Source organism: Dendrobates tinctorius, unplaced genomic scaffold, assembly GCF_039654945.1.
Source record: "Dendrobates tinctorius isolate UK_male_01 unplaced genomic scaffold, ASM3965494v1 ptg000086l, whole genome shotgun sequence".
Taxonomy (NCBI): Eukaryota; Metazoa; Chordata; class Amphibia; order Anura; family Dendrobatidae; genus Dendrobates; species Dendrobates tinctorius.
Window position 1 is genome coordinate 11,287,848 of NW_027361754.1, and position 27,978 is coordinate 11,315,825.

Here is a 27,978-nt window from a genome sequence, read left to right on the forward strand (position 1 = left end):
TTCATTAAATTGGTCAACTATAGGAGTTTCCTGTTATGTATTAATAGTATGTTTTAGCCATATATTTACTATGAGGAATTATTTTTTTTCAATATATTTTAATTTTGAAAGGACCTCTGGAAAGATTACGAAGATTTACTGATTTTTTTTTCTATATGATTAAATAGGGTTGAAAATTTAGTGACAGCATAATAAGGAGGGAGGTAGGACCAAAGGCTTGTGAATCTTCATCCCACATGCTAAAATCCCAGGAGGGTCTTGCGGCCATGCAATAATATACCAATGTAGCAAATGAATAAGTGACCTGTAAATCTTTTTCTCAACACAAATAAATTATATCCATAATTAACTAAGACAGTAAAAAAGGGAGTTTTTAAGATAAGTAGTAGTTTGTAGATGTAGACATTGAAAATGTATAGTTGCATCAAAATTATTCATCCCAATTGTAAATTTGGATAATCGACAAAATTGAAAAACTTTCTGTTTGCAATAAACCAATGAAATAACTGATTTTACCACAAAATACACTTTTACTGATTTCTGCAGTCTCAGAATTATCATCTTTAGGACTTAGTAGAGCCACTTTGGCTGTTATAACTCGCTACAAATGTGATACTCAGCTAGATAGCAAATGTTTGCAGAGTTTCTGAGAAATCTTAGATCATTTTTTATGCGTAGAGGCCTCCAGTTCACTAATATGTTTTGGTTTGCTACGCCTGCCTTGTTCACATATCCACAAATATTTTCTATGGTTTTCACACTAAGAGACTGTAATGGACCAAAGCTTGGTGGACTTTGAGATATGCTTGGAATTTTGATTATAAGATCCAACAACACCCAAGATTCAAGCCTTTTGAAATGATCCCCGATAGAGAAAATTGATGCATCCCTTTCTAGGGTTAGGAGGCTGTTCAGATTAGAAATATGTCATATTTTCTGTCGGCGTCACGTCTAAGGGGTCAGATTAAGCGATAGAGAGAATCTGCTAACCCGCTCTATGTTCTGTATAATTCATTATTTAATGCATTTCTCTTTGGTTTCAATTGAGGATTATATGCCGGTATGTTATGTTGAAATGCTTTAATGAGGGGCAGTTTTTAGGTACAGGTGGGAGACATATTTTGGGGATTGACAATATGGGACCTCATACTGTGGGAAACCAATCATAGTATGTGAGGGGCTATGGGGGAGCAATCATTCATGGTGACTGTCAGTCTGTGAGGGCCCATCATAATTTATAGGTGGCTGTGGCACATCAATTTGAGGACCATACTTTATGGTGGGCTGTCAGGGACCATTATACTGTGTGGGGGACCATTATACTGTATGGGGGGTTGTGAGAGACCAATATACTCCGTGGGGGGGCTGCGAGGTATCACATTTTTTGTGTTGGCATTTTTAGGGAATTTATTAAATAAGGCACAGGGGAATTATTATTATAATGAGGCACGGGGGATAATATTACTATATGATACTGTATACCTGTAAGGAGGCACAGGGCACAGAGGGGCTTAACTACTGTCTAGTACACTGGTTATAGCACTTGTGTAGAGATGGGGGAACATGAAGAGGGTCCTGGAACATCAGAAAGCCAAATATGTCTGTGTTACATTCTGCAGGGATGAAAAGAGGTTATGGCGCTATGGGCCGAATGAAAAAGAAAAGGGAAAATGATCAACAACAATCAGCGAGACGACGCTGGTGAGAACCTGCACAGTACACACATATATGGTCTGCAGCAGGGCAGACAATGAAAGGGGCCCAAGAGGTAATAGGGTCACCGGCAGCTCCAAATCAGCCGGAATCTTCTCTCATACACAAACCTTTTCTACAGTAAAGGGACCATATACTGTTTATACATGGGGACCCTTTTCTATCTGTGCCATCCATGGTCTGCAGAGCACTGGGGTGGACTTGATATCTCCACTATATAATCACTGTATGGCGGTGGTATCAGTCCTAGTACAGTAGCTGTGATTAATGGTCAGTATGGTGGCATCACTACTACTACTGTATATGCTGGTGATCTATGGATCTGATCTTGTGGTGTCTGACATATAGCGGTAATATTAATGAACCTCATATAGCGGTATTATTATTATTGTAAATATTGATTTCCTCCATGCCGGTAATATTGGTGGTAGAGACCCCCATCTAGGGAAGTACATGGTCCTGTGTGCCTTCAAACGCCAGGGCCGAATTTCAGTCCCTGGTCGCCATCATAAATTGAATAAACTAGAAAATAAGAAATGTGCCTCCGCTATGCGGCTTGTGCACATGGGGGGATTAGGTAGGGTATGGGCACAATTGTTAGTTGGCGGGTAGTTATTGTATTCATTAGAGTACAAGATGCCCAGCCATCACTATATACGTGTGCTTGGTCCGTTCTGCTGGTATCCCAGCTGTGACACATCTGCTCATATTTGATATGACATTGGGGTGTATCGTCACTTCTGGCATCCCCTACAGTGACACAGAGGAAGATGGGAGTCAGGTGAATAATACGCTACTTACTAGTTGTAAGGAAACAACGAGAACCTGGAGGATACGGATTTCCCCCCACAGTCACCAATCTGTGACGGAAGTTGCACAGTCACAGCTCTCTGGCGACCCCATTACCCTCAGGTGAGTCAGGGAACTGTACCTAGGATAAGAAGTTGACTGAGAGGCAGCTCTGTCACATACTGGTTATCGGGCCACTCTGTGGTGAGGCCGGTATATATATATATATCACCAGTCCCAGACCGGGAATATATATATATAAACCTCTGGTCCGGCACTGCCAGGATCCCCCAATAACACCAGGACGGTATGCTGCCACCAGTTCCTTTTTAGATACGAAAACGTGAATGAATTTTAGCCCTGCCACAAAATGACCTGCTTGCATCATCTTCTTGTTAACTCAAAAGTGTTAACAAGGACAAGGCAGCTGATATCACTCTATCATGGTTTTACAGGCAAGGACATTGATGCTGGTAAGATTGCCCTTAAAGCAAGCATTTTTCAGAACATCAAGAAATTGAAAGAGAGAGATTCAATTGCTGTGAATAAAGCTTCGGGAAGCCCAAAAAAGTGCTGAAAGTGCTAGGATCATCTCCTAAAGAGGATTCAGTTGTGGGATCAGTTTAAGACCAGTGCAGAGCTTACCTAGGAATGGCAACAGGTATCTGCTGGTCAGATAAGAACTATTACAGCACATACAATCTACTTCTGGTGTGATGTCATTCAGTATCATGTTATTAAATTACATGATAAGCAAAGTTCTCGTTGAACTTCTTGATGTTCTGATAAATGGTTGATTTATGGGCAATCTTACAAGCCGCAATGTCCTTGCCTGTAAAGCCCTTTTGATGTTGAATGATGTGCACATCATACTGCATGACATCACAGCACAAGTAGATTCTATGTGCTGGGATAGTTCTTATCTGACCAGTAGTCTTATTAATGTTAATGAATTATTTGTATAAGTTGTGAGTATCTACATTGTGTCTCCAAATACCTATGTCCCAACAGAGTAAATAACATGACTGTATTACAGGTTGGGATATTAATTTATATATGAGGCTGAGTGCGCACTAATTTAAGGTGATGTCCCTTTTTCTAATTTATCTAATTTGTAAATCCAGGAATTTGTCCTGACTTTTTTGAATGGACCTTGTGGTATAGGGGTTCCTTTAGTGCTGCAGGTATGTTATTTGTATAGCTGTCATGGAGTGACTGACCAGTGCGACACGACCCAACGATTGGTCGGTCACTAAACAGCAAAACAAAAAACACACTAGAAAACACCAGGGGAAACTTAAAAACAGTCGGCCCTGTCAGTAGGGAACAGGGAAAATGGACAACTCCTGCACTCACCTGAGGAAGTGCCCTGATCTTACTAACGTCCCTATAAAGGTTCTTTCAACCTGTCACTGAGCGGTATACCTAAGCCCTCGCTTTTCCTGCACTTATTCCTAAGTAGGGAATTGGAAAGTGAGGACACTGGTACCACCGCTGCACTAAGACAACACAAGGCAAGGATAGACAGACAGCAAAAGGAACAGGGTAACAAAAATACAACACTTAGCTTTCTGCTGTAAAGCACCGCACAGCAGGGTCATGACACCCACCAGATAACAGCATAAACAGCTGAGGTACCACTGCTCCCAGCAAGCTCCTTCCTCCAGTTAGGTCGCTGTAGCATGAACTCTAACACCGGATGGTCAGCTGATGCATCAGATGACCTCTTGAAGGATAGTGGGAGTGGTCACCACCTGCATCAGCAAACTCAGCACACAATGTACTTATACCAGCGGCCACCGGGGGAAAAAACTGACTTTAACCCCGATGGTCTGAAAGGAAAAAAGTTTTAATATGAAGAGCCAGATCTGCCACAGATCCAAAAATGGATTGTGACAATAGTGGTTCCTTTATCAGACATGGGGATACATTATCAAATATAGCGGATATCTTGGACCCCTTAGTTTCCAAGTGTTGTGTCTTTTGTCAGACAATTGTGCCCCTATAGAGCATTTTATATGTCAAAATATAAGTTGATAAATCATATAAGGTCCTAACTATAAAACTATGATTTTTTGAGATCTTGCAAATATTGTTAAAAAATTACTCACTTGGCGACGGTGAAATCTTTAGAAGTTTCGAAGTGACAGTTTTTGGTCTCAGAAGACTAACAATGACCATAGAAATGATGACCAGAACCAGGCAGCAAAGTCTAAACTCACCAAATTAGGAAGGTATCTCGTGTTTATAGTCAGCTTTTGGGTTCCGGGAGCAGAACATTGTGTGTTAAGGCAACAACAATGACAATTTGGTTTCCACACTTAATTTGTAGTCTAGGATCAAGATAAAGAATCTTGAGATCTGTGAATTTTTAAGGTGGGATAATACTGGGGTCTGTGGAGATTTCGGAATGAACGATTGAGTCTCTGAATACCAAAACTGACATTAGACATGATCGATGGAAATAAGCAGAGATCTAAAGTAGAAGAACCACCAGAACTGGCAGGAATCTCATGTCTGCGACCAAATGAAGTGCGCGGCAACCATGACATAGCGTCTCAGAAACAAGAATGATACTCAGACTAATGACAAAGAGCAGCGGCTACCTATCGATAACTTTTATTAGTTCACTTGGAAACTAAAAGATCCGGCCAATTGACACAGGAAAAACATTTCTATTGCAGCTTCGAATTCTAGACTTCGATCGTCACGCTGCTGTTGATCATCCGGACTCCATACCAGCCCTTCCAAAAACGTGTATCTTTTCCACTGTGTGTGAACTTGATGAAACGTACTCCTGGGCCATATTTCCAGAAGGTATGGCTGACCTGCAAAATAATCATCGGTCAATGGTCACAGTGTTCATAAATGTGCCAGGTACAAAGAGCATGAAGACCCCATAAATTAGATCCACCTCCTCCTTCGCTGACAGCATTTTACAGACAGTGAGAGAACCTGCAGCTGCATCTCCCTCCTCTCCCCATTCACTCTAATTACTCTTTTACAATAGATGGATTTCTTGGTGACTCAGAAAGATTCTAACCATTCAAAGGGATCCTAAAAGTAGGGAAACTGTCCCTGCAAACTGTTGCAAGGTGAGGAATCCAAAATAGCTGCTGCTCTAGTAAACTGCAGACTTTCCATATGTATTTCTGTCCCACGTGAACCCTAATGATATGTCCACATGGGTTGGATATACAGGATTGTACCAGACTGCACATAGTACATAACATGTCCGCATCTTCTACATGGTCACCGTTTTTCACCTGTTTCCAGGAGCCATCCGTATTCGGGATAGTTTGGTACTTGGTGTTGAATTCACTGATAACCTCACATTTCTCGGACAACAGCTGCACGCTCAGATCATAGGAGCATCCACAGTCAGTACGAGCGGAATACCTGCAACCAAAAGGAGTTGTGTTAGATGACCACCATTACAGCTCAACAGTTACCCAGCTAATCCCCAACTCCTGACGGTGAATCTGCCTAGTAATACACCCCCGACAGCAGATAATATTCGATACGCTGACAGCTCCTTGTAGGGGCTATTATAGCCACCAAACTCACTGTCACCCATATTTGCAAGACACAAATCATCTCACCAGTCGTTGACCACAATGTGGGGTTGGGCATCCAGCACATCCTTAGTATATCCTTCCTTAAGGAGATCGATCACTTGGGATTTACTGCACAACCTGAGAAGGGAAGATTACATATGAGAAGGTGTTCTTGAACTTTGTTCAAAAAGATCAACCAAACTGCTCCCCACCAGTTTTCAGGTTATGTGTGGTAATGCAGCTTTATGTTCATACACAATAAAAGGGTTTTCCACTTCTATTCCTACGATAGAACATCAATATCAGATGGGTGGAGGTCGACACCCTGCTCCTCCACTGAAGCTCTTGCAGTCGCTTGCCTAGGTCTGCAGGACCCGACAGCGACGACTGACCAGGGTTGTGATGTACTACTCCATTGCCCTGTTTACATCCAGCTGGAGCTGGTAACAGCTGATCTGTGCGGTGTCAGGAGTCAATCTCCACAAATCTGATACTGACGACTTATCGGGATAATAATTCATCAATATTGGGGTCGTTAAAAAACTATTTAATGGAGCTGAGCTGCAAGACCACACAGAGCCCATGGACAGGAGTGGTGCTGTCTTTAGAAGACGGCAGCAATGTTATTTATTCTGGACCACCTCTTAAATGAAAGTCTATACAGATACCACCGCCACCTGCCATAATAACGATAATCTTGATCTCATCTGTTATATGTCAGATACTTACTCAAACGATGTAGCAAAAAACTTCCCGTGAAATGGAAACTGTCCCGAGTTGTCATCTGGGAGATCCTCCACTTTCCACCCGTCTCCTCCATTCTGAACGTCTTCCCAATATTTTAGCCCCTCTGTATCGGAGAAAACACAATAGACAGTACAGTGACACAGGTGAAAACAAAGGTGGAGGCATCATCTTCCTGCTTCTCCATTCAGCGTGTGCCTAGATCACGCCGGCTGTGCGGAGCCCTGCTGAAATCATCATGGAAACAGGATCGGGGGACATCATAATGTGTGTGGGGCACTATGGGGGCATCATACTGTCAGGGGGCATCATGCATCATACTGTGTGGTGGGAATTGTGGGAACATCATACTGTGTGGGGGCATCATACTGTGAGAGGGGCACTCTTGAAGCATCAAACTGTGTGGGCATCATACTGTGTGGGGGGCATCAAATTGTGTGAGGGGAAATCTAGGGGCATCATGCTGTTTGGGGGTATCATACTGTGTGAGGGACACTCTGGGGGGCATCATACTGTGTGGGGGCATCATAGTGTGTGGTAGGTATTCTGAGAGCATCATACTGTGTGAGGAGCACTCTGGTGTCATCATACTGTGTGAGGGGCACTCTTGGGGCATGATAATGTGTGAGAAGGCACTCTGGGGGTATCATGGTGTGTGGGGGCATTAGGGGGGATCATGCTCTGTGAGAGACACCCTGGGGTCATCATACTGTGTGGTGGGCACTGTGGGGGTATCATACTGTGTGAGAGGCACTCTGGTGGCATCAAACTGTGTGGGGCATCATACTGTGTGGAGGTATCATATTGTGGTAGGGGTACTCTGGGAGTATCATAATTGTGTGGGGGTATCATACTGTGTGAGGGACACTCTGACGGCATCATACTGTGTGAGGGGCACTCTGGGGGCATCATACTGCGTGAGGGACACTCTGGGGGCATCATACTGTGTGGGGACAGTGTGGGTGCATCATACTGTGTGAGGGGGACTCTTGGAGCATCATACTGTGTGGGGGCACTGATGGGACATCATACTGTGTGGGGCATCATATTGTTTGGGGGGCACAGTGAGGATATCACACTGTGCATGGGGGCATCTTTGGGACATATTACGTGGAGGTCATGTGTGGGAACACTAAGTGGCTTCCTATGTAGCATAAAAATACACTGATTCAAAATTTATTTTGTGTTTACCTTCTCCGCAGGAATTTTTGATGAGATTTTTTGGCATTTTCCACTATTCTTGAATTCAGCGTCCACCAATACTCTACACACTTTCAAATGAAAAAATTGATATTTTAAAGACTTAAATTAATTTTTCAGTTTTCTGTAACTTAAATTTATTCACTGATTTTTAATTTTTTTTTGCAGTGTTAATGGCGTTCAACTCCAGAACCCAGTGCATCGGGGAGCTGAAAAAAAAAACAGAACTGGAAGAGACTAAAGAGAGCCTCTCAGCAGAATTTTGTAATATACATGGCTGTAATTGGGCTCTAATACTGATTACATTGATACCTCTGGGGAAGAAATCATCTTTCTTGTTCTTCTTTAATCTCAATTTGAAGTTTTCTGCTAATTAGTTTTTGGTGCACAGGGGCCGACTGTGCACTGGGTCATCTCCTCCCTGTCTGTGATTCCCGGACATTCCGCCTGCCTCCAGTCTGTGATTCCCGGACCCTCCATCTGCCTACAGTCTATGATTCCGCAGGTCCTCCGCTTACCTCCTGTCTGTGATTCCCATACTCTCTGCCTGCCTCTGGTCTGTGATTTCCTGGTCCCTCCACCTGCCTCCAGTCTGTAATTCCCGGACCATCCGTCTGCCTCCGGTCTGTGATTCCTCAGCCCCTCTCCCTGCCTCCAGTCTGTGATTCCTGGTCCATCCGCCTGCCATCGGTCTGTGATTCCCACCCTCCGCCTGCCTCCGTTCTGTGATACCCATACCCTCCGCCTGTCTCCAGTCTGTGATTCCCGGACCCTCCGCCTGCCTCCGGTCTGTGATTCCTCAGCCCCTCTGCCTGCCTCCAGTCTGTGATTCCTGGTCCATCCGCCTGCGTCCGGTCTGTGATTCCCACCCTCCGCTTGCCTCCGGTCTGTGATTCCCCGGCCCCTCCGCCTGTCTCCGGTCTGTGATTCCTGGACCTTCCATCTGCCTCCGGTCTGTTATTCCTGAAGAGAACCTCAGCAGGATTTTGTAATGTACATGGCTGTAATTGGGCTCTAATGCTGATTACATTGATACCTCTGGGGAAGAAATCATCTTTCTTGTTCTTCTTTAATCTCAATTTGAAGTTTTCTGCTAATTAGTTTTTGGTGCACAGGGGCCGACTGTGCTCTGGGTCATCTCCTCCCTGTCTGTGATTCCCGGACCTTCCGCCTGCCTTCGGTCTGTGATTCCCGGACCCTCCATCTGCCTCCAGTCTATGATTCCCCAGGTCCTCCGCTTACCTCCGGTCTGTGATTCCCATATTCTCTGCCTGCCTCTGGTCTATGATTTCCTGATCCCTCCGCCTGCCTCCAGTCTGTGATTCCCGGACCCTCCTCCTGCCTCTGGTCTGTGATTCCTCAACCCCTCTCCCTGCCTCCAGTCTGTGATTCCTGGTCCATCCACCTGCCATCGGTCTGCGATTCCCACCCCCCACCTGCCTCCGTTCTGTGATACCCATACCCTCTGCCTGTCTCCAGTCTGTGATTCCCGGACCCGCCGCCTGCCTCCGGTCTGTGATTTCTCAGCACCTCTGCCTGCCTCCAGTCTGTGATTCCTGGTCCATCCGCCTGTCTCCGGTCTGTGATTCCCACCCTCTGTTTGCCTCCAGTCTGTGATTCCCCTGCCCCTCCGCCTGTCTCCGGTCCGTGATTCCTGGACCTTCCACCTGCCTCCGGTCTGTTATTCCTGACCTCTCCGCCTGCCTCTGGTATGTGGTTTCCCGGCCCCTCCGCCTGCCTCCGTTGTATGAGTGATAAGTCACTGTTGAGATTTCAAGCAGAGGAGGCCGGTAATTCACAGACCGGAGGCAGGCGGAGGGTCTAGGAATCACAGACCAAAGGCAAGCGGAGGGGCCGGGAATCTCAGACCAGAGGCAGGCAGTTGGGCCAGGGAATCACAGACCAGAGGCGAGTGGAGGGGCCGGGGAATCACAGACCGGAGGCAGGTGGAGGGGCTGGGGAATCAGGCCAGAGGCAGGTGGAGAGGCCAGGGAGTTAAAGATCGAAGGCAGGCGAGGGGCCGGGGAATCACAGACAGGGAGGAGAAGACCCAGTGCACAATTCGGACCCTGTGAACAATTTATTATTAGCTTAAACCTTCAAATACTATTAGCATAAACCTTCAAATACTGAATAAAGAAGAACGACAAAGCGGATTTCTTCACCCAAGGTATCAATGTAATCAGTATTACAGCGCCATTGCAGCCATGTCTTTACTTTACTTTACACAATCATGCTGACAGGTTATCTTTAAATGTACAGTAAGCGTAAGATAGAGCTGGAATTATTTTGGGTTCTGATCTAAGCGGTGACATAATTTTGGAGTTTAGTTTGGTGTCTTACTTTATTTTGGAGGCTCAAAAGTTGCAGAAGTTACATAAAAAATGGACCCATCAGAATGGCAGTTTCTATATGTAATATGGAGATATTGTCCCTTATAATACTGCTATAATATGTCATGCAATGAAGAAGCCTCAATTTTTCCTTCAAGATTTGTATAATATCCAACAAGAAAACCCGTGCATCCGTCCATATAAAATCAGAGGCCCGGCGGTGCAGAAGGGCCCATAGATGCCATGTGAGCTATATTATATCTTGGCTACCCACCCTCCAGAAATTCTTGAAACTCTCCTAATAAGGGTCTCAAAAGTCAAAATGGACGAATCTGTGATTTTATTGGATCTGGAGCATTTGGTTGAGAATTGTCCTTTTACCGCCGGTGACGAATTCATATCTGTATTCCTCGGCAGTAACTCACATCTGAACTTTATAACTCATTGTGGTTTTCTATTGCGCCTATAAAACGTGACAACTGTCCAGTAATATGAGAATAAAGTGTCCAGAAGAAAAAGGAAAAATTAGTTTGACATCCCTGGCATGGATGGTGCGATATTGGTTCAGTTACCCGATTTTATAGACCCTGCCTATGTTAAATCCATAGCCCTACAACCATGTTTATGGGAAGTGGCAGAACCCTCACCCTTGGATTTCTGCAGTGGAGGTTCCTCTCAGTGGGGCTAATTTGTGAGAATAATGCAAAGCTTATCATTTTTTTCTGTGACACGGACAAATATCATCCTAAATTTTTTTGCAAAGCAGGTGACTGTAGTTATAGAGGAGGAATAATATGGAGGACAAAAAAAAGCAACACATTTGTTATTCTTTTCCAGGCGATTTTTCATACACTTGTTGCAAATGCCAGCATGGATGCTTCCATGAAAATGACCTAAAAATGTCGCCCTTGATCAATCTCCCTCATGTCTCTGCTCTTTTATGCATGTATTACTTGCCTGCACCCTACAAGACGCCACATTAGAGTTTTACATGCAGATTTTCGAGTGGATATGTTGGAGAATTAGGGAAGGTTAAATATGTAGCAAATCAGCATAAAATACCCTCATGTAGAACATGGCATTTTCAGTAGTTTTTGGAACGAAATTATGGCCCACCCATACAGTCAATTAGAAAAATACAGTATAAGATCATATTGTCCGTTCAGCGGTCTTTTCTTACCCGGCTGTGTTGTATCTTCTCTTCTTCTTGTTTCGTTTGCTGAACTCTTCTTCTTTTTATTCTCATTTTCAGTCCTTGATTATAATGTGCCCCATCCTGATTGGTTGTTACTTAGGATTGTGCAATTTCATACATGCGTTTTCCATGGAAAAACATTGCCACATACTTTACATATCAATACAGCTTAAAAAATATATAACAATTGTTCCATAGAAACGTCATTTTCTTTTTAAAAGGGTAACAGTTCATAAGATGGAAGTCACACGCTATAGGCATATCATAAAGGGTTATAAAGATTACAATATCAGGTACACATAGTTTGTGTAGACAACTGAAAGAAAAAGAAAAATAATTGTAGACTTGATATGATTTGGAAGATCTTAGATAGAACATCCCTTTTGATACAACTGTTGTCCATGAGCAAGTATAGAAAGTGATATGAGAATGGCTTAAAACAGATTCATTAATGCCAATGGCTCAACAACAATTTATGATGGCTACATTGAAGTTTATTTTAAAGCACAATTAATTTATATTTAATGGTTGCTTTTATTTGCAAATTACTGGAACGGCAATGGGCACAAAATTCACCCCTTGTTTATATAAAGCTATACATGGGGGATTTTAAGCAGGAGGTCTTTTAAGATAACCTACAAGAAAATAGGAGAATGATGGCCAATCTCAGGGTAAAATCAGTAAATCTTTATTCATAGAAAAACACTTAGTAAAAATGATAAAAAATGAGGATGTAAGAAAGAAGAACACTCCACAGAATATGCCCACAAAGCAACTTGTCAAATTTGTAATTTCAACAAGTACTCACACTTCAGTAGGAATTTATATAGGAGGGGACTGCAGAATCAGAGAAGATATTGAGTTATAGACAATCCTATTAAAGATTGATTACTTGTTCATGTGACAAATTTGACAAATTGTTTTATGCACTTACTGTGTGGAGTTGTCTTCTGTATGACCTCCTCATTTTAAGTCATGTTATCTGTGTTTTTCTAGCTTTAAAGATTTACTGATTTTACCCTGAGACTGGCAATCATACTCTTATTGTCTTGTAGGGTATCTTATTATTATTATATAAGAACACCTGTTCATATATAGCTTTACATAACCAGAGGGTGCATATTGTGCCCATTGCAGTCCCATTAAATTACAAATAAAAGCTCCCATTAAATATAAATTAATTGAGCTTTACTGATTTTACCCTGGCTGTGACTGGCCATCATACTCTTATTGTCTTGTTCTTTGAGGAGGGCCTTTCATTAAATTGGTCAACTATAGGAGTTTCCTGTTATGTATTAATAGTATGTTTTAACCATATATTTACTATAAGGAATTATTTTTTTTTCAATATATTTTAATTTTGAAAGGACCTCTGGCAAGATTATGAACATTTACTGATTTTTTTTTCTATATGATTAAATAGGGTTTAAAATTTAGTGAAAGTATAATAAGGAGTGAGGTAGGACCAAAGGCTTGTGAATCTTCATCCCACATGCTAAAATCCCAGGAGGGTCTTGCGGCCATGCAATAATATACGAATGTGGCAAATGAACAAGTGACCTGTAAATCTTTTTTCTCAACACAAATAAATTATATCCATGATTAACTAAGACAGTAAAAAAGGGAGTTTTTAAGATAAGTAGTAGTTTGTAGATGTAGGATTTGAAAATGTATAGTTGCATCAAAATTATTCATCCCAATTGTAAATTTGGATAATCGACAAAATTGAAAAACTTTCTGTTTGCAATAAACCAATGAAATAAATGATTTTACCACAAAATACACTTTTACTGATTTCTGCAGTCTCAGAATTATCATCTTTAGGACTTAGTAGAGCCCCTTTGGCTGTTATAACTCGCTACAAATGTGATACTCAGCTAGATAGCAAATGTTTGCAGAGTTTCTGAGAAATCTCAGTTCATCTTTTATGCGTAGAGGCCTCCAGTTCACTAATATTTTTTGATTTGCTGCGCCTGCCTTGTTCACATATCCACAAATATTTTCTATGGTTTTCACACTAAGAGACTGTAATGGACCAAGGCTTGGTGGACTTTGAGATATGCTTGGAATTTTGATTATAAGGTCCAACAACACCCAAGATTCAAGCCTTTTGAAATGATCCCCGATAGAGAAAATTGATGCATCCCTTTCTAGGGTTAGGATGCTGTTCAGATTAGAAATATGTCATATTTTCTGTCTGCGTCACGTCTAAGGGGTCAGATTAAGCGATAGAGAGAATCTGCTAACCCGCTCTATGTTCTGTATAATTCATTAGTTAATGCATTTCTCTTTGGTTTCAATTGAGGATTATATGCCGGTATGTTATGTTGAAATGCTTTATTGAGGGGCAGTTTTTAGGTACAAGTGGAAGACATATTTTGGGGATTGACAATATGGGACCTCATACTGTGGGAAACCAATCATAATACGTGAGGGGCTATGGGGGAGCAATCATTCATGGTGACCGTCAGTCTGTGAGGGCCCATCATAATTTATAGGTGGCTGTGGCACATCAATTTGAGGACCATACTTTATGGTGGGCTGTCAGGGACCATTATACTGTGTGGGGGACCATTATACTGTATGGGGGGTTGTGAGAGACCAATATACTCCGTGGGGGGGCTGCGAGGTATCACATTTTTTGTGTTGGCATTTTTAGGGAATTTATTAAATAAGGCACAGAGGAATTATTATTATAATGAGGCACGGGGGATAATATTATTATATGATACTGTATACCTGTAAGGAGGCACAGGGCACAGAGGGGTGTTATGATTGAGTCACCGTAGGAGGCAAAAACAGAAATGCTAGCTAAGTCCAGAAAACCAGAGAGGTTGGCAGCTATCGGATTGCAGACCCCTGAACCTATCAACACAACTAGCAGTAGCCGTGGGGGGTTCCTACGATGCCCTAGACCCCTCGATCACAGCCGGAGAATTAAATAGCCTAAAGACAGAAAGGGAAATCTAAACTGCCCCAGAGCAGACCCCAAAGCAAAAGGCAGCCCCCCACATATAATGACGGTGAAGCAAGAAGAAAGAACACAACACAGACAGAAAGATAGACTGAGCAAAGACGGGGCCCAAACTAAGTAGATAGGAAAGGACAGGAAGGCTGCTGTCTGCAATCCGTGAAAAACCCTATGAAAATAAGAGCCAACAGACTGACAGTAGAAAAGGCCCTGAAGACGCTAGGCTTCAAAAAGACTATGTCAGTACTCAGGAATATTCTGAAGACAGAGCAACTGGCAAAAGGAGAATCAGCTCACCCCAGCAGGGAATGGCAGAATCCAGAAAAGCAAGGCAAACAAAAACAAAACACAAATGCTAAAAGGCAAAGCAGAAAACTTAGCTTTAGAGGAGCAGGAATCAGACTGGTTTCCCAGAAGTCCACAGAGAAATCACCCGCAGGGCAGAAGGGCGTCGGCAGTCTTATATCCAGTCCGTGACTCCACTCAGCCAGTCATCATCATTAGACTCAGGTGCCTGATAATCAGGCTCATTACCTTCCTCTACCAGAATAGGGAGTTCACCAGACCTCAGTGACGAAGGGGAAAATGAACTAACAACAGAGGGGCTTAACTACTGTCTAGGACTCTGGTTATAGCACTTGTGTAGAGATGGGGGAATGTGAAAAGGGTCCTGGAACATCAGAAAGCCAAATATGTCTGTGTTACATTCTGCAGGGATGAGTTATGGATGGAAAAAGAGGTTATGGCGCTATGGGCCGAATGAAAAAGAAAGGGGAAAATGATCAACAACAATCAGCGAGACGACGCTGGTGAAAACATGCACAGTACACACATATATGGTCTGCAGCAGGGCAGACAATGATGCAGCCGCAAAGGCGCCCAAGAGGTAATAGGGTCACCGGCAGCTCCAAATCAGCCGGAATTTTCTCTCATACACAAACCTTTTCTACAGTAAAGGGCCCATATACTGTTCATACACGGGGACCCTTTTCTATCTGTGCCATCCATGGTCTGCAGAGCACTGGGGTGGACTTGATATCACCATTATATAATGACTGTATGGCGGTGGTATCAGTCTTAGTACAGTAGCTGTGATTAATGGTCAGTATGGTGGCATCACTACTACTACTGTATATGCTGGTGATCTATGGATCTGATCTTGTGGTGTTTGTCATATAGCGGTATTATTAATGAACCTCATATAGCGGTATTATTATTATTATTGTAAATATTGATTTCCTCCATGCCGGTAATATTGGTGGTAGAGTCCCCCATCTAGGGAAGTGCATGGTCCTGTGTGCCTTCAAATGCCAGGGACGAATTTCAGTCCCTGGTCGCCATCATAAATTGAATAAACTGGAAAATAAGAAATGTGCTTCCTCTATGCGGCTTGTGCACATGGGGGGATTAGGTAGGGTATGGGCACAATTGTTAGTTGGCGGGTAGTTATTGTATTCATTAGAGTACAAGATGCCCAGCCATCACTATATACGTGTGCTTGGTCCTTTCTGCTGGTATCCCAGCCGTGACACATCTGCTCATATTTGATATGACATTGGGGTGTATCGTCACTTCTGGCATCCCCAACAGTGACACAGAGGAAGATGGGAGTCAGGTGAATAATATGCTATTTACTAGTTGTAAGGAAACAACGAGAACCCGGGGGATACGGATTTCCCCCCACAGTCACCAATCTGTGATGGAGGTTGCACAGTCACAGCTCTCTGGTGCCCCCATTACCCTCAGGTGAGTCAGGGAACTGCACCTAGGATAAGAAGTTGACTGAGAGGCAGCTCTGTCACATACTGGTTATCGGGGCACTCTGCGGTGAGGCCAGTATATATATATCACCAGTCCCAGACCGGGAATATACACTCATATGTTAAAGTTTGGGCACCCCTATTAATGTTAACCTTTTTTCTTTATAACAATTTTGGTTTTTGCAACAGCTTTTTCAGTTTCATATATCTAATAACTGATTGACTCAGTTATATTTCTGGATTCAAATGAGGTTTATTGTACGAACAGAAAATGTGCAATCTGCATTTAAACAAAATTTGACCAGTGCAAAAGTAAGGGCACCTCAACATAAAAGTGACATTAATATTTCGTAGATCCTCCTTTTGCAAAAATAACAGCCTCTAGTCGCTTCCTGTAGCTATTAATGAGTTACTGGATCCTGGATGAAGGTATTGTGACGTCCGCCTGCGGGTCTGGGCTGCAGCCAGGCAACACCCCGAGAAACACTGATACCCTTTACCCCTATACAGGGATCTGGATTTATAGCAGAGCCCAGGAGGCGCTGTCTGAATAGGAGCAGTGACCAGAGCAGGACGGTCACCAGAAAGGTGTTCCAATACAGGACACAAACGTGGAGATATGCGAGTCTAAACCAGTCGGGCAGCAATGGTACAAAAACGGTAGACAGAAGCAGAGTCAGATTCAGGCCGAGAGTCATAAACCAGGAGAGTAGCAGAAGTACAGAATCGTTAGGCAGAAGCAGAGTCAGATTCAGGCCGAAAGTCATAAACCAGGAGAGTCGCAGAGGTACAGAATCGTTAGGCAGAAGGAGAGGCAGAAGTCCAGGCCAAAGTCAGTCAGTCAGAAAGCAATTCACACAGTAACACACAGGGGAACCAAGAATATATCCGGCGGCTTGCAAGACCAGTCCCAAGGTATTTCAGGGATCAGGTCACCCCTCATAGGTTCCTGGACTGATGATGTCATCAGTACCGCCCCCAGGACCAGGCCAGATGGAGATGCAGTAACCTCTTGATGACTGACAGAGGGGTGGAGCCTGCGTCCACCAGATGCCTGCGCAGGTGCCCTTACTCTGTCTGCACCATAACTCCCGGGCGAGCCATGGCGCCTCCTAGTGACCGCGACAGGAGCAGCAGACCCAGAATTTAACGGCGACGTGACAGACCGGCGCCTCCTAGAGGCTAAAGCCGGGACAGTAGGCTCTGAGCCTGACGTGACAGAACCACGGCCCTGTCCAGTGGCCGAGGCAGGAACAGCCGTCCCTGAGTCTGACGATAAAGTGGCGGTCCGGCGCCTCCTAGAGGCCGCGACCGGAACAGCAGGCCCTAAGTCTGGCGGAAACGTGACAGTACCCCCCCTCCAAGAGGGGCCTCCGGACCCTCAAAACCCGGTTTATCAGGGTGAAGGAGGTGAAACCTTCTAATCAACCCCTTGGCATGAATGTCACTAGCGGGGACCCAGGACCTCTCCTCTGGGTCATAGCCTTTCCAATGAACTAAATATTGCACAGACTTTCTCACTAAACGGGAATCAAGGATGCCCTGGACTTCGTACTCCAAGGCACCCTTGACCAAAACTGGAGGAGGAGGGGACTGGACGGGATGAATTGGGGAGCGGTACACCTTGAGAAGGGATTTGTGGAAAACATTAGGAATTTTAAAAGACTGAGGGAGCCTTAAACGAAAGGCTACCGGGTTAATTACTTCTAATATCTCGTAGGGACCAATAAACCTGGGCCCCAGTTTGGCAGATGGCACCTTAAGCTTAATGTTTCTGGTAGACAGCCAAACTTTGTCCCCAACTCCTAGGTGCGGCCCCGTGGACCTCCGTTTATTTGCGGCCGAAGCCTGCCTGACCTGGGACCCTTTCAAGTTTGTGTTCACCTCCGACCAGATTGTCCTTAAGTGACGTATGGAATTCTCTACTCCCGGAAGCTCCGACATCTTGGCCGAAAATGAACCAAAACGTGGGTGCAAACCATGATTGCAGAAGAACGGGGTGGTTTTGATAGATTCCTGGTACTGGTTATTTAGAGCGAACTCAGCTAATGGGAGATGTTCCGCCCAATCAGACTGATGTTCCGAGACATAGCAGCGAAGATATTGCTCTAGAGCCTGGTTGGTACGCTCCGTTTGACCATTGGTCTCAGGGTGGTAAGCGGAGGAGAAGGATAATTCAATACCAATACGTTTGCAGAATGCTCTCCAGAATTTGGAAACAAACTGGGTACCTCGGTCGGACACGATATTCTCTGGAGCGCCATGCAGCCTTATTACATGAACAATAAACAACTTACTCAGAGTTGCTGAATTAGGTAATCCAGAGAGGGGAACGAAATGACATTGCTTACTGAACCTGTCCACCACCACCCAGATACATGTCTTCCCCTCTGAGGGTGGTAGGTCAGTAATGAAGTCCATGGAGATGTGGGTCCATGGACTCTCTGGAGCGGGCAAGGACTGGAGCCAGCCGGCAGGCCGATTGTGAGGGGACTTGGCGCGAGCACAGATTTCACAAGCTAGTACATAATCCTTGCAGTCCTTAACTACCGTTGGCCACCAAAAACTCCTAGTCACAAGCCTGGCGGTATTATTGACCCCAGGATGGCCTGCCAGGACGGAGTAGTGCGACTCCTTCAGAACTTGTAGGCGAAACGGCGCTGGAACAAACAATTTCTGGGGGGGCGTCGAGTCAGGGGCTGGTTCTGGGGACCTACGGATCTCCTCCAGAAGGTCCAGAGACACAGCCGACACAACAATACCATTGGCCAGTATTGGAACTGGCTCCGAGTCCTCAGCCTGTGAGGGGCAGAAACTTCGAGAGAGAGCATCAGCCCTCACATTTTTGGTACCAGGACGAAAGGTTATTAAGAAGTCAAACCTAGAGAAGAACAAGGCCCACCTCGCTTGTCTAGGATTTAATCTTTTAGCTGACTCCAGGTAAGTCAGATTCTTGTGATCTGTAATCACAGTGATCTTATGTTTGGCGCCTTCGAGGAAGTGGCGCCATTCCTCGAAGGCCCATTTGATCGCCAATAACTCCCGATTACCTATATCGTAATTCTTCTCAGTGGCAGAGAATTTGAGGGAGAAAAAGGCACATGGGCGAAGCTGAGTGAGTGATGCAGTGCCTTGCGACAGCACTGCTCCAACTCCGACCTCAGAGGCGTCCACCTCTACAATAAACGGGCGGTCCAGATCAGGCTGAACCAAAACTGGGTTGGCTACAAAGCACTCTTTTAACGTAGCAAAAGCCTGAATTGCCTCAGGGTTCCAATTGGTCACGTCTGCCCCTTTTCGGGTCAAATCCGTGAGTGGTTTAGCAATTTTGGAGAAACCCCTGATGAATTTTCGGTAATAATTTGCAAACCCTAAAAATCGCTGCAGCGCTTTTAGCGACTTGGGTTGCACCCAAGTTTTAATAGGTTGGATCTTGGCAGGATCCATACGGAAGCCTGTGCTTGAAACCACATATCCTAAAAATTGTACCTCCTCCGCAAAAAAAACACATTTCTCCAGTTTAGCAAACAGGGAGTGTTCTCGCAGTCTCTGCAATACAGAGCGAACGTGCTGAGCATGTGTCACAGGGTCAGCAGAATAAATCAAAATGTCATCTAAATACACGACGACATACACCCCACAAATGTCCCTGAAAATGTCATTTACAAATTGCTGGAACACGGCAGGTGCGTTACTGAGTCCGAAGGGCATTACCAGGTACTCAAAGTGGCCAAGAGGGGTATTAAAGGCTGTTTTCCACTCATCCCCGTCTCTTATGCGGACTAGATTGTATGCCCCCCGGAGGTCCAGTTTAGTAAACCAACGGGCTCCCATTAGCTGATTAAAAAGATCAGGGATGAGTGGAAGCGGGTACTGGTTCTTTATAGTGATTGCATTCAATTCCCGGTAGTCAATGCAGGGTCTGAGACCACCATCTTTCTTTTCTACAAAGAAGAAGCCAGCTCCAACTGGTGAAATGGACGGTCTAATAAACCCCTTTTTTAAGCTATCAGCTATGTACTCGTTCATAGTCTGACGCTCTGGACCTGAGAGATTAAATATTCTCCCTTTTGGGAGACGGGCATCTGGAATCAGATCTATAGGGCAATCATACTTTCTGTGAGGGGGTAGCTTTTCAGATTTTGCAATAGAAAAGACATCCTCAAAATCTCTGAAGGCAAACGGTATGTGGAGGGGTTTAACTTTAACTTGGTTTACTGTTAGCGACATGCAGTTTTCCTGACAGTGTGAACTCCAGCGTATAACATCGCCTAGGTGCCAGTCGATGACTGGATTATGCTGGCGTAGCCATGGCATCCCCAAAATGACTGCAGCAGACAAATTATCCATCACAAAAAATGACATAACCTCGGTATGCAATGCTCCCACCGACAAAGTGATTTTGTCAGTAACAAATTTAACCCCCTCCTGGACAATAGATGTGCCATTAATAGCCGTAGTTTTTATAGGGGCATTAAGTCTTAATAGGGGTACACCAAGACTTTTAGCAACCAAAGAATCCATAAAATTCCCTTCAGATCCACAATCCACATATGCGTTCACACACTGAGATTTCTGACCAAAAGAAAGGGCAATAGGCAATAAAACTTTAGCCGCATCTGCGGGCAATACCTGTGCCCCTGGGCAACCATAGCCAGAGTTGCCCAGAGGCCGATGTCTCAGTAGTATGGATCTCTGATGCTCAGCTCTCTCTCTGAAGGCTCCAGACTGCAGCATACTGGTGCAGGAAGATGAAAGTGCTCCTTCAGGCTGTGCACTGAACCAGGTGTTTAGGCCAGAAATCAGCTCAGTCAGAAGAAGGGAGAGAAAAAAAAGTTCAGGGAGACTGCTTTTGTATATGCTGGATATATACACAAGAAGCAGTTTTTTTTTATACGGCCGGATATAATGTGACGTCCGCCTGCGGGTCTGGGCTGCAGCCAGGCAACACCCCGAGAAACACTGATACCCTTTACCCCTATACAGGGATCTGGATTTATAGCAGAGCCCAGGAGGCGCTGTCTGAATAGGAGCAGTGACCAGAGCAGGACGGTCGCCAGAAAGGTGTTCCAATACAGGACACAAACGTGGAGATATGCGAGTCTAAACCAGTCGGGCAGCAATGGTACAAAAACGGTAGACAGAAGCAGAGTCAGATTCAGGCCGAGAGTCATAAACCAGGAGAGTAGCAGAAGTACAGAATCGTTAGGCAGAAGCAGAGTCAGATTCAGGCCGAAAGTCATAAACCAGGAGAGTCGCAGAGGTACAGAATCGTTAGGCAGAAGGAGAGGCAGAAGTCCAGGCCAAAGTCAGTCAGTCAGAAAGCAATTCACACAGTAACACACAGGGGAACCAAGAATATATCCGGCGGCTTGCAAGACCAGTCCCAAGGTATTTCAGGGATCAGGTCACCCCTCATAGGTTCCTGGACTGATGATGTCATCAGTACCGCCCCCAGGACCAGGCCAGATGGAGATGCAGTAACCTCTTGATGACTGACAGAGGGGTGGAGCCTGCGTCCACCAGATGCCTGCGCAGGTGCCCTTACTCTGTCTGCACCATAACTCCCGGGCGAGCCATGGCGCCTCCTAGTGACCGCGACAGGAGCAGCAGACCCAGAATTTAACGGCGACGTGACAGACCGGCGCCTCCTAGAGGCTAAAGCCGGGACAGTAGGCTCTGAGCCTGACGTGACAGAACCACGGCCCTGTCCAGTGGCCGAGGCAGGAACAGCCATCCCTGAGTCTGACGATAAAGTGGCGGTCAGGCGCCTCCTAGAGGCCGCGACCGGAACAGCAGGCCCTAAGTCTGGCGGAAACGTGACAGGTATTTGTGACCATTCCTGTTTACAAAACAATTCCAGTTCAGTTAAGTTTGATGGTCGCCGAGGATGGACTGCCCGCTTTAAATCATCCCACAGATGTTCAATGATATTCAGGTCTGGGGACTGGGATGGCCATTCCAGAACATTGTAATTGTTCCTCTGCATGAATGCCTGAGTAGATTTTGAGCGGTGTTTTGGATCATTGTCTTGCTGAAATATCCATCCCCTGCGTAACTTCAACTTCATCACTGATTCTTGCACATTATTGTCAAGAATCTGCTGATACTGAGTTGAATCCATGCGACCCTCAACTTTAACAAGATTCCCGGTGCCAGCATTGGCCACACAGCCCCAAAGCATGATGGAACCTCCACCAAATTTTACTGTGGGTAGCAAGTGTTTTTCTTGGAATGCTGTGTTTTTAGCCTCCATGCATAACGCCTTTTTGTATGACCAAACAACTCAATCTTTGTTTCATCAGTCCACAGGACCTTCTTCCAAAATGTAACTGGCTTGTCCAAATGTGCTTTTGCATACCTCAGGTGACTCTGCTTGTGGCGTGCTTGCAGAAATGGCTTCTTTCGCATCACTCTCCCACACAGCTTCTCCTTGTGCAAAGTGCGCTGTATTGTTGACCGATGCATAGTGACACCATCTGCAGCAAGATGATGCTGCAGGTCTTTGGAGGTGGTCTGTGGATTGTCCTTGACTGTTCTCACCATTCTTCTTCTCTGCCTTTCTGATATTTTTCTTGGCCTGCCACTTCTGGGCTTAACAAGAACTGTACCTGTGTTCTTCCATTTCCTTACGATGTTCCTCACAGTGGAAACTGACAGGTTAAATCTCTGAGACAACTTTTTGTATCCTTCCCCTGAAAAGCTATGTTGAATAATCTTTGTTTTCAGATCATTTGAGAGTTGTTTTGAGGAGCCCATGATGCCACTCTTCATAGGAGAATCAAATAGGAGAACTACTTGCAAGTGGCCACCTTAAATACCTTTTCTCATGATTTGATACACCTGGCTATGAAGTTCAAAGCTCAATGAGGTTACAAAACCAATTTAGTGCTTCAGGAAGTCAGTAAAAAGTAGTTAGGAGTGTTCAAATCAAGAAAATGATAAGGGTGCCCATACTTTTGCACCGGTCAAATTTTGTTTAAATGCAGATTGCACATTTTCTGTTAGTACAATAAACCTAATTTGAATCTTGAAATATAACTGAGTCCATCAGTTATTAGATATATGAAACTGAAATAGCTGTTGCAAAAAACAAAATTGTTATAAAGAAAAAAGGTTAACATTAATAGGGGGGCCCAAACTTTAACATATGACTGTATATATAAACCTCTGGTCCGGCACTGCCAGGATCCCCCAATAACAACAGGATGGTATGCTGCCACCAGTTCCTTTTTAGATATAAGCCCGGTCCGTTAACAAGCTTATATCAGGTCAGAAAACAACCCCAGGTAGCGTATAAGCATACCTCCCGACTTTTGAAGAAGGTAAAGAGGGACAAAGGTCGTGGCGCGCAGCTGCAAATTTTAGGCCACGCCTGACCACACCCATTTCATGACTCGTCACACCCATGTCCACGCCTAGTCACACCCATTTAGCACTGCTGATCACACTGACTGCTATTAGGGGCATAGTGGCTGGCATTATGGGCACAGTTGCTGGTACTGTGGGCACACTGACAGGTACTAAGGAAAAGAAAGAAAGAAAACAGAGAGAGAGAAAAAAGAAAATAGAGAGAGAAAGAAAGGAGAGCGAGAGAGAAATAAAGAACAGAGAGAAAGAAGAAAGTACAGAGAGAAAGAAAGAGGGGAAAGAACAGAGAGCAAAATAAAGAACAGAGAGAGAAAGAAAGAACAGAGTGAGAAAGAAAGGAGAAAGAAAGAAAGAAGAGAGAAAAATAAAGAGGGGAAATAAAGAAAGAACAGAGAAAAAGAGAGAGAAAGAAAGAAAGAAAAAAGCGGGGACAGAAAAAAAGAACAGAGAAAGAGGGGAAGAAAAAAGAAAGAACAGAGAGAGAAAACAGATAGAGAGAAAGAAAGAGGGGAAAGAAAGAACAGATAGAGAAAGAGGGGACAGAAAAAAGAACAGAGGGAGAGCGAAAGAAAGAAAGAGGGGAAAGAAAGAAAGAATAGAAAGAGAGAAAGAAAAAGAAAGAAAGAGAAAAAAGAAAGAAAGAGGGGGAAAGAAAGAACAGAGCGATAGAGAGAAAGAAAGAGGGGAAGAAAGAACAGAGAGAGAAAGAAAGAAAGAGAAAAAAATGAAAGAAAGACCAGAGAGAAAGAAAGAAAGAGGGGAAAGAAAGAAAGAAGAGAGAGATAGAGAGAAAGAAAGAGGGGAAAGAAAGAACACAGAGAGAGACTGAGAAAGAACAGAGGGAGAGAAAGAAGTAAAGAAAGAAAGTACAAAGAGAAAGAAAGAAAGAAAGAAAGAAAGAAAGAGGGGAAAGAAAAAAAAAGAAAGATTAGAGAGAGAAAGCAAGAGAGGGAAAGACAGAACAGAGAATGAGAAAGAAACAGAGAGAAAGAAAGAACAGAGAAATAAAGAAACAGAGAGAGAAAGATTCTTTAAAGATACTATAGCAGCCCGACTCCCATTGAAGTGCCCACCTGAGCCTCCCGGTGCAGGATATATCATGATCCGCTCACATGGCCGGCATCCCTGATTCCAAGGTGATCCTGCTGTCCACGCGGTCAGAGGAGGACACGGTGATGGATCTGAAGCATTTCTGGTTCCGTCACAATCTCCTCATGAAATTACCTCATTTCCGGTCAGCTTCCAGCACATCACTTCCGGTGGAACGTCATGTGCGAGTTGTAAAGTGCTCCTTGGGGCTCCGCCGTGTACTCCTGTGTCCGTGAGAAATGCCCACTTTGTATGCCTCGTACACACTGGGCTCCGCTCCGTACATCCAGTACACATATGGCTCCACTCCGCACACACACGGCTCCGCATACCCCAAACACATGTGCCTCCGCTCCGTACACCAAATACACACACGACTCCGCTCCGTACACCTAGTACACACGCGACTCTGCTCCGTACGCCAAGTACCCGCGGCTCCACTCCGTACGCCCCATACATGCGCTGTTCCACTCTGTACACCTTGTACACATGCGGCTCCGTTCTGTACACCTCGTACAGACCGTCCAGATCAGAGGGTGAGGCAGGTTCTTCTACTTCATCACCATCAAAGGTCGTTGGAGTGGACACTTTGGGAACACTTGGCGCTCTTCCTTCTATTCCGGGAGCTCATGACAAATAAGGATGTAGCATGCTTCAGTTATCTACTTGGGTAGGGGCACCTTCTTCCTCATCAGGCTGGACTTCATAGACGGGTGCATCAGTCCTAATTCAGCGTTTCACCCAGTACGGGGTTTGTTCCCATCAATGCTCTAGCTTGCCTCGAGGTCGCTTGTCCCAGACCAATACTTGGTCCCCCGCCTTGAGAGCTGTCCCTCGCAGGGGTGTTGTCTCATGGTGCTCAAGTCCCCGAAACTTGGTCTGTACTAGTCAGTACAGAGTCTGCAATCTATGTCGATGTTCACAGACCCAGGTGGACACCCCCTGTCCGTGGGTAGTCCTCCTCTGGGTCCAACTCCAGTTCGGTAACCTCTCGTCCTTTTCAGCTGAACAGCAAGGTGTATGGTGTGTTTCTGGTTGTATTGTGCACTCGGGTGTTGTACACCCAGACTATCTCAGCTACATACTTGGGCAAGCAAACTTTCCTGTCTTCCTCCAACGTTCTCAACATTTGAATCAGCATCCAGTTGAAATGTTCTCAGGCTACGTTTCCCTACGCATGGTAAGGTGTCATCCTGGACTTTTTAATCCGATACAGGAGGTGGAGTTCCACCACTCAGTCTTGAAAGTAGGTGCCTTGGTCAGAATGGATCCTTTTCGGGCATCCATACACCCGGATGAAATCTCGACAGATGGCCTGTGCAGCTGACTCAGCCATCTGATCCCGGGTCAGAGTCACTACAACGAACTTAGTGAAATGATCGGTCATTACAAGGCATTGTTCATATCCGAGAGGAGCAGGACCCACGGTCAAATAGTCGATCACTAGCAGTTCCAATGGAGCAGAGGTCACAATGGTCTGTGTAGGAGCTCTCTGTTCTGGAGATTTAGCCAGTTCCGACATTGCCAACAGGCCTCTTCCACTGCAGCCTTCAAACGGGGATGAAAGACCAGCTTCTGTAACCACTGAAACATCTTCTCCGGACCAAAGTGAGCCCCTCTTACATGAGCTTCCGTGGCCACCTCATTGATCACCTTCTCAGGGAGTACTACTTGCCAGGTGACCCCCAATTCTCGTACCAACTGCACTTAACGATACAGCAAGCCATCTTCCAGTTTAAGCGTCTCCCATTGCCAGAGAATCTGCAGCATTCCTGGGGACAGGGCACTGTTTTATGGTCACCCATTGCCTCAGCTGAGCGAGTTCTCTGTCTTCTTGTTGAAGCCGCACCCAGTCATCTTGAGGTCGCCCCAATAGGTGTTTTCCCAACGTCTCTTCAATCCCCCTGGTGAGGTTCTGGAACCCAGGGATCTCTTTTGCCTCCAACTCCTCGTCTCGGTCACGGCCAGGTCACTCGTGAATCACTCTAGACAAGGCATCGGCGTGTGTATTCTCAGATCCTTTTCTGTAGGCGATCTTGTATCGCTCTTTTGCCATATGGGCCACCACCCATCTTTGTTCCAAGGCCCCCAATTTTGCATTTTCTAAGTGGGCCAGGGGATTGTTGTCAGTGCACACTAAGACTTCGGATCCTGACTTCCCCACTCCAGACATTCCCTGTCGAGGCTACCATCCCCTGCTCTTGCTCGCGTGCACGCGCTTCCGCCCCAACTACCAGAAAAGCCATATGCAGATTGGCTCGCAAGCGCTCTCGCAGGGCCTGTTTAAGCAGAGCATCCCTCAGGCCTGCCGCGAGTTGGTCCCTCAAAATTACATCAGGGGGCCTCACACCATCATCCCTCTTACGGATCGCGGCGTGGAACTCATATATTGGGTCACAGACTCCCCCTCCCTTTTGACGCGACTAAACAAGCGTATCTGCAATTCACCGATATCCGTGGGGTCCCCATGCATCGCTTCCAAGATCTGTAACACTTTGGTGAATGTGTTCCGCTCGTGTGGGGGCCAGAACATAATAGAACATCTAGCTTCCCCATCTAGGGCCATCACAGCAATTTCCGCCTGCATAGCGGGGGTCATGGGGTGCATCCTTAGCATGCCCTTAACCCGCTCGGACCAGTCTCATAACAGCGAATTGTTCCCTGTAAACTTTGGGAGATTGCTGAGCATAGCCCCCAATGGTAAGCTGGCCCTTGGGACACCCATGGCCGCTTGGTCTGCCACCTCTGTGCTTGGTCGACTGACATCTCAACGGGTTCGTTGGGGCTTGACCGATATAGAGAGTCCAAACTTGGGTCGGATAAGAGGTGCTGGAGAGCCAGTGTCAATAGCTCGGTATCTGGGACAGCTAGAGAAATATGAGACGCAGGGGTGTGTGCGGTGGGCTCCCAGGGTTCTGGTGGTATATTGGACTTAACCCTGAGATTCACGGTACTCTTATAATTCATCTCGAGGTGTGGGTGCCCAAGTGTCTACGCTTTCCCTTGATAGCTGATTGAGGTTGGCTGCCTTGCACAAAAGACAGCTTTGCTCCTCTTTGCCTTCATTAACACTGCTTATTTGTAAAGTGCTGCGGAATATATTGGCACTATATAAATAAAAATTATTATTATTAACACGTGGCCTCCAATTCTCTGGCCATATGGCAAAGTTCTGGTCTTTTGGGAATTGTGTACTTATGCAAAGGGTGTGGCCCACAACCTTGCGGTGGAAGGGAGATCTCTGGATAATCTATGG

The 27,978-nt window shown here is 45.2% G+C and overlaps 1 protein-coding gene across 2 annotated transcripts in view; it reads right to left on the minus strand.

The window, feature by feature from the left end:
- Nucleotides 1-5,105: 5,105 nt before the first annotated feature.
- The window catches only part of LOC141097684 (F-box only protein 2-like), a 31,589-nt gene continuing 8,716 nt past the window's right edge, over nt 5,106-27,978 (minus strand). Inside the window, exons 1-6 of one of the 2 annotated variants that reach the window (XM_073585050.1) lie at nt 11,517-11,577; nt 7,995-8,074; nt 6,789-6,909; nt 6,105-6,197; nt 5,769-5,901; nt 5,106-5,330 (exon numbers count right to left, since the gene is read on the minus strand). In XM_073585050.1, the coding sequence (XP_073441151.1) occupies nt 5,196-5,330; nt 5,769-5,901; nt 6,105-6,197; nt 6,789-6,909; nt 7,995-8,031 (519 nt within the window). In that variant the 5' untranslated portion in view covers nt 8,032-8,074; nt 11,517-11,577 and the 3' untranslated portion in view covers nt 5,106-5,195. Of the gene's footprint in view, nt 5,331-5,768; nt 5,902-6,104; nt 6,198-6,788; nt 6,910-7,994; nt 8,075-11,516; nt 11,578-27,978 lie in introns of those variants that run through there. The other variant, XM_073585051.1, reaches the window with a different exon arrangement.